Source organism: Zea mays, chromosome 1 (assembly GCF_902167145.1).
Source record: "Zea mays cultivar B73 chromosome 1, Zm-B73-REFERENCE-NAM-5.0, whole genome shotgun sequence".
Lineage (NCBI taxonomy): Eukaryota > Viridiplantae > Streptophyta > Magnoliopsida > Poales > Poaceae > Zea > Zea mays.
In genome coordinates, this window is record NC_050096.1 from 268772066 (window position 1) to 268784789 (window position 12724).

Sequence of the window (12724 nt, forward strand, 5' to 3'; positions counted from 1 at the left end):
TTTGTTCATAAAAGGCACATTGGTTTAACATGGTAGTGTGAAGGTTTTGCTGCTAGCAATTGTTTTTAGTCCTGGTTGTAACTGCATTAGTTTAAGTCTATTGTCAATGATTCCTGTAACTATAAGGGTACGCTTCATGGGCCCGCGTTGTATCCCGTTTTGGAACTTTATCGTTCTTATTATTAAATTCAAAGGTGTATACAATCAAAGAAATGTCTGTGGTCATGGGTTTTAAGTCCCCAGTCTCCTTAGAATCTAAGACAACAGAGATGCATTTGTTTAGTGGATGATATCAAAGCATGGGCATTTGACCACAGAGAAATACACTATAGATATGCATTTACTTTCTTCCCAGCGAGCAGATGTAGAATGAGCATGGCATTGTACCAGAGATGAGTCATTACGAATTTACTGTCTTTTTAAGAGTCAAACAGTTGGGCGCCACTATTTCCAGTTCATAAAATAAAAAGGATGTCATCTTGTCCTGTTCAGTGTATCTGTGAATTCACATCTCCTTCATGCTTCAAATGCTGGTTTTGTAGACAAAGGGAAGAGGTACTATGAGCATATGTAGAATGAGCATGGCATTGTACCAAAGATGAGTCATTACGAATTTACTGTCTTTTTAAGAGTCAAACAGTTGGGCGCCACTATTTCCAGTTCATAAAATAAAAAGGATGTCATCTTGTCCTGTTCAGTGTATCTGTGAATTCGCATCTCCTTCATGCTTCAAATGTCTATCTATTTGTTCGCCTGTTAATTCGAGATGGATTTGAGATTGTGAGTGTATATTCATATGCTATTTTGTGAGGGATGCACACTCTAAACAATACTAACAACCTGGAATTCGATATTACCACCATGATGTCATATTTGGTACCCATCTATAGACTTTGTTTGCATTGGTAGAACAAAGAAGGTAGCGATAATTACATCCGAAAGCCTATTTCTGTGATTGTGTGCCGTCGCAACGCACGGGCACCTAACTAGTGAAAGCATGAAAAATATAGATGAAGTGTTTAACATATAGCCTATGCTAACACTATGATCTCTAGAAGGGTTAATGACGGCGGCGATGCAGGAGGACAGGTTGAAAGCGGCGAGGATGCAAGGGAGGGGAGAGAGAGAGGCTGGTGGTGGCGGGGTCATGGGGAAGAGATGAGAAATGATCTAACTACCGCCATTTTAAAATAGTTAACGTTGTGCAGTTCATTTTTAACTAAAAAGCCTCAATTAAAGAAAAATGGAGAGAGTATTGTTTATTGAAATTGAGGAGCAAGGGAGATGAGATTATCTAACATTTTTTGAACCTTTAATTTTATTAATATGTTAAATTATTGTGTAATTTATTTGGTGGATTTAATGGATGGGTAAGTTTTGTAAAATTTAAAGTGACGAATTATTTAGAGGGTTTTGGTTTCTGTATTTAGTAATCTATTGATGAAAATAAAATAAAATAGATGACAAAAATTAGTCCTTAGAAATTCATTTGATAAAACTGATGCTGTTATCGGGAACGCGTGCTATTTCCTGATCTCAAACTTGATGTTTCGTGGATTCTTCCAACTGCAACCCCGGTCGGCACATACAGCCCCAGCGCCCAGCCCACACTGGAGCCGATAAGAACCGCTCCACATCTGCCGTCGCGCCGCTCGAAGCCGCTCGGCGCCCGCCCATCGCATCGCACTCGCACGAGACGAGACCGCCAATCCCGTACCCTGACCCGAACGCCGCCGCAGCTAAGAGGAGAGGGAGAGTTGTGTGCAACACGCACGCCTCTCGCCGCCTCCCCTTCCCGAACTCCCCCGACCAAACGCCTCTTATCCTCCCGGCATCAAAATCGTGGGAAATCTCGTCGGATTCGCGTGCGCGGGCTGTGGGACAGATCGGGGGCGGAGGAGGCCAGGACAGGGGCGGGCCGCAATGGTGGTGATGGAGGGTAATGGCGGCGCCGGTAGGATCACCATTGGCGTCTGTGTCATGGAGAAGAAGGTCGGGATCTTGACTCTCTGGTTTCTTGAGTTTTTTTTTCTCTCGTTTTCTTCTCCTTGGTGGTTCACGGATTCTCGCGAACACATGGATGCTAGATGCTGTCTTGTCTTCCTGATTATTGATCCATTCGCGTTCTTGCTCTTCCAGCGCGTGCGTCTCGATTTCCAGCGCGTACGTCTCGATTGGCCGGCTCTTGCTCCTGGATTTCTCAAAGAATGCGGGATGCGGGAGCTTCGTTATTGCCTCCGGAACATGTCCTCGTCTGATCAAGTTCTCAATTCTTCTTTTCTTCAGGCGTTCTCTTCTCCAATGGAGCAGATTCTCGAGCGGCTCCGCGCGTTTGGAGAATTCGAGGTGTGCAAGAGTCTTCCTTTTGCCCCGTCCACCTTGCATTTCCCTTTCCTTGTTACATTAATTTGCAAAAAAAGGTGGGAAACCCGCGCGAGATTGAAGTTTGCATGTGGCATGAGTAGATGGGTGGATGTCGTCGAGTTGAACGTGATCTTACGTTCCTTCTGAATTTTTTCTAATGCGAGACACCCGTGAATCTTCCTGGATACCAATTTATTCTGCATCTTTTCGGATACTGTGTGGTCCCTATCAAAATGGTCGCTTTTCTCGGTTGCACCCAGTATTCCTGGATATGGCATATATATCCCTGATTATGTACTTCCTTTTGGAGGATTAAATGGTTGCTAACTTGATTCTTGCCTTCTTGGTATATTTTTTGGAGGACTAGTATGTTCTGTTAACTTGCTTTACTGATAGTTTAAGCACCGCCATGAATTAAATTAGAAGTTTTGCACTTGAGTGGTCGACATTCTCATTCTCATGATATTATATGCCCAACGTTGACTCGTTGTACCGTAAGCTGTGCATGTGGACCAGTATTGTTCATAGGATGTGTAGAGCGTGATAAGATTTTCAACCTTTCGAAAAGGATTACACATTAGATTTGGTCTACTGCATATGCATATACTATTAAGAGCCTGTTTGGTAAAGCTCCACCGCTGAAAAGTGATTCTTGATCTGGTATTCACCGAGCAGCTCTACGGTGGATTTGACATCCACCCTAATCTATCAGAGAATTGTTTGGCTAATGCAGCAGCTCCAGATTTACACAAAAGCAATTTAGTGGGAATTACCTATTTTGTCCTTAAAATAGGCTCCACGTGTCAGTGTCTCATGTGCTTTCTTCCTCCTCCGATCGAAAAGTAGAGAACACGTGTGGCTGGGCGCAACCACGACACGTGGCCATGATGCGCAGGATACAGCCACAACGCGACCATGGCCGGTGAGGCGGACGAATGGGGCGGGTCAATGGGTGGGCGCGAGCGGGGCTAGCGTGGGGCGTGGCCTGGGTAGGAGTGGGCTGGGGCAGGTGCAGCCGATGGGGCCGGGGCACAACCAAAACACGTGGCCAGACGATGCCGGGGGCAGCCACGGCGTGGCCATGGCTGGCGAGGTGGCCGACCAGGGTGGGCCCGGTGTGGGGGCGCGACTGAGGCAGAAGCGGGCTGGGGCGGGCACAAAGGAAGAAGAAAAGGCGATGGAGGAAGAAGTAAAAACGAAACGAACTGGTACACGTGTAATAGGTGTGAAGGTAAATTTTTCCAACTCCGCCAAACTTGAGTTGGTGGAGCACCCCTTGAGGAGCTCCACCAAAATGATGAATCTGGTCTCGAGATCCACAGGTTTGGTCTCGAGATCCACCATTTTGGTGAATTTGGATTTGGTGGTTTTACAACGTTCGAGATTTTTTGTCAAAGTATAGCTGTTTTTGGTGAATTTGGAGCTGGTGGAGCTCTACCGAACAGGTTCTAAATCTCTTAGGTGCTAATTCCTCTGACTTCCAGGGGTGACCACTGGTCACCTGGTGTTCCCCATTCATCAACGACTGTCTTGTATGAAAAATATGCCGACTTCGTTTGATTTTGGTATCCAATCTTTGACACATGGTTCATTTCTTCATTCATGGATTGTTATACTACCTATGTATATCTCAGTGCTTGGGAAGGTTTACATCATCATTACTGCTACTGTCGATTCATACTTCTGCTTAGGTGCTCCAGGTCTTCACACCGTAGGTTTTATGTGTATACTTTAATCTTAATTGTCTCTGGCCACTATATATTTTATATCTAATGATTCAAAATTCTCTTCTCTCTTCTTGCTTTGTTCATATTTCCATAATCGAACTTGTAGTCTATGATGTATTATCTAAGCTTGACTAACTTTGACTATATATTTTTCTGTCTATAATAATTCCAAATACGTTCAATGATCTTCATTTTATTATTTGAATGATGTTGAACTTCCTGTTGGGGGGTATAGAGAAACATTCAGACCAGCTGTCATTCTTCATTATTTAACTTATTTTGCAGATTATAATATTTGGAGATAAAGTTATTCTCGACGATCCTATTGAGATGTATGTAATGAGAACTCAGGTTATTGATAACAATCATAATTCTTTTGTGCATAGGTTTATCTACATTCTTTGTGCAACAGTCTTGACCTAAGGCTATGCATGTACTGTTGTCTTACTGAGTTTAGGAATTGGGAATAGCATCTTACACCATTTTGCTTTCAGTTGGCCAAACTGTGATTGCTTGATTGCCTTCTATTCCTCTGGTTTTCCTCTGCAAAAGGTTCAAGCATATGCTGCTTTGAGAAGGTATATTTTTTATTCTCTATTTCTTTATATATCTCTTTCAAATGGTAACTATTCTTGTAAGCACGTCTCCATTTTCTTAATAATGTCTTAATGCTGAGGGAGAGGGATGTAGGGGCATCAACATTTATTTGTTTGCTTTGCAAGTTTCTAACAACCTCATCCTTCGAGTGGCTTATTTGTATTCAGTCTGCTTATCTGTTTTCATATAAGAAGCTTAATAAAGGAATAAAAGAAAGAGACTCATGTTGCTTAGTGTTGGGGCACAATTTGTAGTAGCTTTTTCCTTAGGAATGCAACCACCTCTGGGAAAGCAGTACTATTTAGGAGGGCAACTATTAATATTTGGGGAGACAACTTATGCGCCTTTATGGGCACAATAGTTACCAGTTTAGAAACGCAACTGTTAGTTGAGTGGATACTTTATGTTTGGGCTAGTAACCCTACAACTTTTGCCAATTGGCTGCGTCCCTCACCAAGTGATAATTGCTTCTCAACACCTCATTGTTCCCCTAACCAGCAATGCAACTGACTATTGCCGATTCTCTAGTTGCAGAGATAATGACTAACGACTAAGGTGATCAAGTTTGTTACCTTGCCAATTTGTCATTGTATGATTAAAGATGGTTCTCAGTTTGTCACACTAAACACCCCCGGATGGTGCAATTGAACTGAGTCAATGCCCATGCGAAGAAGTGAGATTGGGTGGTGAACGTGTCAGACTTACGAGGGGGTGGGTGGGTGGGGAGGTCCACAGGTAGTGAGAGAAGCCATCCAGGATGGCCAGATAGTACTGGTAACCGAAAATGCTCGGTGCCAGGGATGTCCAAAGGTCATAGTGGACGATATCAAAGGGGCGAGCAGTTCTGGACATGGAAGAGGGGAAGGGTAAGCGAGTATGGTTGACAAGCATGGCAAGGCGACACAGCATCCGCGGGGGCAGGGGATGGCCGAGGTGCCCGAGAGTCTGGAGAGGACGTCGTGACCGGGGTGGCTAAGACGACAATGCCAAGTGGAGGTAGAGGCAGCAGCGACGTGGGCGTAGGGCGTGGCAACACAGGATGGGGTAGGTGGGGCGGGAAACCGAATAGGATATATGGGGCTGGAGCTGTCGCATCGGGCGACCACGACACAAGTGGTAAGATCTCGTATGGTGAGCCCCCATGGATCGAACTCCATGGAACAATGGTTGTCAATGGTGAAGCGACAAACCAGAGAAGATTTTGTATGGTGCTGGGGGCAACAAGGATGTTGTTGAGGTACAAAGGACCAGGAATAGCCATGTCGCTCATTGAGATGACATGTAGAGTCGACCTAGTACCGACAATGATGCAAGAAGGGAAGGTGGGGCTGCGAGGATGGGGTAAAGAAACAGTACCAGAGTCAGGAGTGGTGTGGTATGAGGCACTAGAGTCAACAATCTAGTCGGTGGGAGTAGGAGTGGGTTGTGAGGACATGTAGTACAAGGAGAGAGCCAGGGGAGGCAGCCTCAGAGCCACCGGGTTGGGCGCTGGGGCCGCTAGTGGCGAGCAGACTGATAGCATGGGCGATGGAGACTGATAGCAAGCATGGGCGATGGAGACTGCAATGCCTCTACCGTCATGTAGACAATCTCGTCAGTGCGGAACACAAACAACCTTATAGCTTGGTGGCCCTCACGAGGATGGCCGAATGCCAGAGGGTGGTAGAGCTCAACGCAGTCACGGAGAACCGGGTTTATGGCCCGATCAAAGGCCACGAACGTGCCCCGAAGAGATTGCCCGTCGTGAAGGGATACACACACGGTAAGGAGGCACGCGGTAAGGAGGCACGTGGGCCGCGGCGGAGCGAAGGATAGGTGTTGCTGGAGCAGTTGTAGGAAAGGAGAGGATGGCACCCGCAGGACACCTGTGCCCCATGCTGTCGAAGGAAGGAGATGACTGGGAGCGGTATACGGGGCCACGACGGAGCAGGGGGAGCCCAAGGATGAGTGTTGTGAGGAGGTGCAACAGGAGGGAGGCTGGGTGAAGGAGATGTTTGGTCGCGCGTGCGAAGTAGCAGGCTACATGGCTGTGGTAGGGATGGGCGCGGGCACGTGCTCGTCGGGAGTAGAGGAGATGGCGACGGGCGTGATGGGGGGTCGTGCGGTGTCGCCTGGGAGTGCCACGCGGGGGTGGAGCTGGTGGTGGAGGTCCACGGTGCGCCGACCATGAGGGGGAGGCGGTCGACAAGTTGCCAATGGTGAGGGAGAGGCCGGCGACTGGTGGTGACCGCCGGTGTGGGGCTAATGGTGGCCAGAACATAGGTGAAGGGGTCGCACACGACCTGGGGGAGGTTGGCGAGGGAGCCTGCAGCCTGGCCGGTGTGAGTGCGTGTCACAGAGGGGCGTACACCGTAGAGCGCCTTCGCACACGTCTGGTCGCTTCTCTGAGTCGGCGGGCGAACATCGCGGCGTTGGCGTGCTCGCTCAGCGTCTGGTCGTCATCGAGCACGACACGAGCGTATGGCCTAGGGTCCTAGCAGGTCGATGAGTAGACATCGTCTTGGGTGGCACATTTCCACAGCGAGGTATCGAGCTCAGCGGCTCTGGGTAGTGCGGGGAGGAGGTAGGGGCGTGCGTCCACAACGCTGAGTGGGTGGAGTGGATGCTTGCTGGTGCCGGGGTGGCCGTTAGCTCCACCGCCGGAGAGCAGGGGAGGCGCAACCGTGTTGGGATGGCCGACGACGCTAACTAGGAAGAATAGATGATGCGCGCCCATGCATGGGTAGGGGCCGAATATGGGAAGTGGCGGCGCAGCCGTGCCCGATGGGCCACGTCGGCAAGGAGGGCCGCCTAAGTTGTGGGGCATTCATGGCGGGGAACGAGGGAGGAGATGGTCGGCACCGACATGGAGCATGGAGAACTGTTGGCAGCTGGATTAGGGAAGAAAGGGTGGGAGGGAGGCTTGATCCATGTTAGAGAGTGGCTTGATCCATGTTAGAGAGTGAAACCCTAACCCTAATTGGGCAGGGATTATATTAATGTAATAGTCTTGGGCCATGGCCTGTTACAGGGTACACCTAAACACAATAGGCTAACAAGCGACAATGTTAAAAAAGGGACATAGGATCTCCTTGTCTAACACCTTTACCAGTATGGAAATCTATATGATCAACACATAGTTGACCCTTTCTATGTACTGGGTAATCCAAATTATTGTTCATGATGATTCTTGGGGAATATAATTCAAATAAAAAACAATGAGGGAGTACGCTGCTCGGTAAGCAGGCCATAGGGACAAGCGAGCTTTCTGGTCCGTTAGATCATGATCCAATCATATATGTGACCTTAATTCATTAGGGGGTTTTATAAAGCTGCACGAGTTGGTGGTGGAAGGGTTTAGATGTTAAATGTGACGTACAGACCAAGAGCCTCGCTTGCACCTATGGCATGCTTGTACAATAGTCGTTGCCGTCCACTTATACCACTGAGAGTTTTTTTCCCTAATTTATCAAATAACACTTAAAATTGAATACTACCTTACATTCTTAGATGCGGGAACTTTATTTCTGAAGTGAATAGATGAGTTTTTTTTCTGTAATTCTTGATATTCCAGTTAGTTTCTCTGACCTTGTTCTGTATGAATGGTAGGCCTTTTTTGGTGAATGAATTGGAGCCACAATACCTCCTCCATGACCGCAGAAAAGTGTACGAGGTATTGCTGTGAAATTCTTCTATTGCATGCAGCTAAACTCATCCTTATCGTCTGCTCATATGCTCTCAACTTATATTCTTCTATTGTACACTATAACTGTGCTCAAAGCAGTACTCTTCTGCATGCTATCAAAAAAGTGGTGCTTTTTTTTGTATAGACTAACCTTTCTTAGTAGTTCAGTAATGCAGGCAATGAGCATTTTAGATTACCATTGTTTCTCCCAACATTAGTCAGTAAATGAATGTGTAGCATGACGACAACTGCTGAATGTTTTTTTGATTTAATGTTTACGCTAGATTATCTCAGCGTAATGGTTATATCTTTACAGTTTCGATGACCATTCAATCTTTTGATAGACATCATTGAGAGTGAATTGCACATTGAATCACTGTATTGCTTGGCTGATTCAAGTAGGTCATGAACTCCTAAACTGCATCTTCAGGCTACTTTAAATGTGTCAGTCTAGATCATTAGCGTGCTAAGTCACGTATAACCAATGACATGGCTTGTTGAGTTGAACAATGCACATGACATACAACTAGTTGCAATACAGGTACCTCAATATACTAGAGGTAGCTAAACCTCTTGTCACAGGTTCACATCCAGTTGCCCACTAGTTTTGTCCTTGAACTACGCAGAAGAGCTGCGTGTCATTTCATTAAGACAGATGAAGAAGCACAAAAGACTGAACAGAGGCCCAGCCCGATTACAAGAGAGCAAAGACAAGTACTGTGTTTGAAGCCCTTACTGAGATGAGATGGATCTCTGATATAGAGAGAGTAGTTACAGTGGCTGCCTTGACTGAATACCTCGGCCTATGGAACCTCCTTTCAGATTCTGTACTGCAGCCAGAGGTAGAGGACTCACATACTTGCCATTTGCCAATTATCAGCTTCAGGAAAATACTCTGCAAAATCTGCATATGAAGGGCTGTTCATTGGTGCAGTTCAATTCAGGCCATGGGAAAGAATATGAAAGCGCTGGGCACCTGGTAAGTGTAAATTCTTCATGCGGTTCGTTTCCCATAAGGCCATAACAAATGTTGGACCGCCGATCGCCTCGCCAAAAGGGGGCTGCCACACCCTGAATGCTGTCCACTTTGCGACCAAGTTGAGGAGACAATTGACCACTTTCCAGTTTCATGTTTTTTCACTCGGCAACTGTGGTTCAACATCCTGCATAAGTTTGGTGTGCAGTCCCTATGTCCTCAGCCCAACGACATCTCCTTTAATGATCGGTGGGCAAGATTAGTTTCTAGAATGGATGGTTAGATAAAAAACTTCTCAACTCCATAATGTTGGGGGCCTGATCAATCTAAAATGACCGTAGTTGCTACTCATTAGAGAGGAGTTTCTATTTTGGAGTCTGGATGGGCTAGAGGAATTTTTGATCTCTTTGCTTACTGCCAAGTGCAGACTAGGGCTCTTTTTTGGTTGATGTCAAGTCTTTCACTGTAATAGGCTAGCAGTGTGTCGGTGAAAAGATCCCCGGGCCCTTGAGACCCACTAGTGAGTGGAAGGACAAGGGAAAGGAAAGCTCCGGAAGCACCCACTCCCGGATAGTCCTGAGGCATCGAGCCCGAGATCGGGCGAGCTAGAGCTAGAAGGGGGGTCGGGCGAATCGAGGGGAAGCCACTCGAGTGGATTCCGCGCCTGACCCAAGATCGACCCATCGGAACTGACCGACCACATTAACGGCTCCTAGCACCGAGCCGCCGTGGTAGAGTCGGTCCTCCTTCCACTCATGACCTACGGGCCCCTAGGCTTGCGGCCCACTCATGTTCTATCAACCCTAGGCCTGAGTGCACTGGCCGTCAACAGGACCCGCAACATGATAAGCCATGACGAGACGCAGGCTACGGAGGCTTGGGGCCAGCGTGGCGCACATGCGGTAATAATGGTGTCGGAGCTCTTCGCCACCCACGTCGCTAGTCTTAAAGAGCGCGTCTAGAGAAGCCCAGCCGACCGAAGTGCATGCCGACAGGCACGACTTTACCGTGGTAGAACACCTCATTTTAGCACAGTGCAATAGCTCCTTGAGAAGCTATCGGTAACCGACCCACACCTTGTACTTTAAAAGGGGAACGATCGGCCTAGCACGGGTGGCCTCCAATCCCTCTGCCCACAACCGGGAGACCTTTCTTTTGAGAATTGGTGGAGAAGGTGTAACTAGGCTATCACTACTCTAGTAAGAAAAGGATTGAACTCAACCATCATCTTGGGAACCTAGTGTTTGTGGAGACATCACAATAGATTTGTTTTTGATGGGACCTCTCCTAATGCTAGTCTTTTAACTATGGCAGAGGATGATTTGAAGCTCTGGAGTTTAGTAGGCGCAAAGGGTCTTTCCCTCTTGCGTGGTCTGTTAGGGGGAAATGGAGTCCGAGCCTCTAGTCTTTTAGTCCTTTGTGTTTTTGGCGCGGTTTTGTCGCGTTGTAATTAGTGGTTGTTGTAGGATTTCTTAACCCCTTGTTTCTCCTTAATATAAATGATATGCAACTCTCCTGCGTATTTGAGAAAAAATGATACGCGACCAGCACAAAACACGCGTAGACGGACGGAGGACCACACTAGAGCGCGCAGAAGACTATAGAGGCCAAAGCCAAGGAGTACGACACCCAAGACTTAGCTAGGTCGAGAGCACCAAATTCGTAGTCCTTAGGCCACTCCACGCATAAGAGACTTGGGAGCCTCCTCCCTCTCTTGCCCGCTTGTAACCCCTACTACGAGCATTGAGCAACAAAGGTGTTGGTAACGCGAGCCATCGAAGACTGGATGTAGAGACGTTCTGTCCGAACCAGTATAAATCTCGCGCCCACTGAGCACACAATCCGGACCCCCGGAACGCGCACAAACAAATTTATTTGTTGGAGCTGGTTCAAAACACAGACAGTTGGCGCACTAGGAAGGGGACTTGCATGTTCTCGACGACTTCTCCAGGCTCCGGATGGCCGACCACGTCATAGTCTGGGCCCCGGAACGATCATCCGTTTTGGGAGCCTCGATGTCAGGGCCCAAGAGGGCCCGCTATAGTGCCGGTACAGTAATAGCATCGCTGTAGCACGCCCCTTAGGTTATTTAGCCTGTCCCCAACAAGGGCTGCTATAACGTTCTGTACTCTAAATATAGCGCTCGCAGTTGAACTCTACGCGCCCAACAATAGACTGTAAACGATACTCTAAAATTTAGAGGACGCCGCACGCACGCTAGATGTGGAGACTTCTGAGCGTCCGCTATCCGAGCGAGGGATCGGGCTCCCGCGGGGGTGAAATTTCCGCACTCTCGGTTCTCCCGTCCCTGGCGACTTCGATCCCTATTGGCGAGGGGGCCTCGCGGCGTGGGTCGGCGGAGGAGGCGGCCAAGCTCATGTTTCTGAACCATATTTTTGTTGTTATTCCTAGTTGTTTGCGAATTTGACATTTTTCAGTACTTTCATGCTTGAACAATGTAATGTTGGTTGATGATACTGGACTTGTTATTTTATTACAAACTTTCAGCATGACACATCGACATATTACTCTTCTTGGACACACATGACACATTACACAATGAAGTTTGGCACAAACTGAAACTACGACATGACACATTACACCTGACACTACGACATTTTATAAAATGTCGTCATTTTATTGTTGATGCAAACATAAACTTCAAACTTAAGCAGCTCCAGATCCAAGGCGCACCCAGTGGTGGTGGATAAGATCAACCTGCAACTGAGTATATCTGACGGGATCATGCAGTTGCTCGTACATATTGTTGTTGTACTCATTGCGCTCGGCCATGCAACCATGACTAGTGTCCGCCAATACTCCGATGTTGTCGAAGCTTGTGTTCAAAGATGAAGGACCTTTGTCTTCTACTACCATGTTGTGCAAGATGATGCAAGTTTTCATTATGTCTCCAATGTGTTCTGGAGACCCCAACCATATGCAGGACCACAGACTACAACCCATCGCTTCTGCAGCACTCCAAAAGTCCGTTCGATGTCTTTTCTAGCGGACTCTTGAATAGTGGCAAAGTGTTGGGTCCTAACATCATACGGATGACGGATTGTCTTCACAAACGCTGGCCAGTCTGGATAAATACCATCTGCTAGGTAATATCCCATGTTGTACGTGTGTCCATTGATGGAGAAAGTAACTGGTGGACTTTCACCGGTCAGATGGGAATCAAAAAGGTTTGAACGCTGAAGAACGTTGATGTCGTTACAGCTACCGGGCATGCCAAAGTATGCATGCCAAATCCATAGGTCATACGAGGCAACTGCTTCGAGGATCATGGTTTGGTGTTTACCACGATCGGTAAACATTCCCTTCCATGCAGTTGGGCAGTTACACCACTCCCAATGCATGCAATCGACACTACCAAGCATACCAGGGAAGCCG

General features: G+C 47.4%; 1 protein-coding gene and 1 long non-coding RNA gene across 6 annotated transcripts in view; both read left to right on the plus strand.

The window, feature by feature from the left end:
• The first annotated feature begins 1558 nt into the window (after nucleotides 1-1558).
• Nucleotides 1559-12724, plus strand: part of LOC103645542 (inositol hexakisphosphate and diphosphoinositol-pentakisphosphate kinase VIP2) — a 40664-nt gene continuing 29498 nt past the window's right edge. The window contains exons 1-6 of one of the 5 annotated variants that reach the window (XM_020546871.2): nucleotides 1574-1992; nucleotides 2140-2163; nucleotides 2287-2346; nucleotides 4377-4423; nucleotides 4586-4669; nucleotides 8277-8340. In XM_020546871.2, the coding sequence (XP_020402460.1) occupies nucleotides 1924-1992; nucleotides 2140-2163; nucleotides 2287-2346; nucleotides 4377-4423; nucleotides 4586-4669; nucleotides 8277-8340 (348 nt within the window). In that variant the 5' untranslated portion in view covers nucleotides 1574-1923. Of the gene's footprint in view, nucleotides 1993-2139; nucleotides 2164-2286; nucleotides 2347-4376; nucleotides 4443-4585; nucleotides 4670-8276; nucleotides 8341-12724 lie in introns of all 5 variants that reach the window. The other 4 variants (XM_020546873.3, XM_020546872.2, XM_035964357.1 and 1 more) reach the window with 4 other exon arrangements.
• On the plus strand, nucleotides 8347-12234 carry LOC109943533 (uncharacterized). Its single transcript, XR_002266511.1, has 2 exons — nucleotides 8347-9194; nucleotides 9287-12234. It is a non-coding gene; the product is annotated as an uncharacterized lncRNA (long non-coding RNA).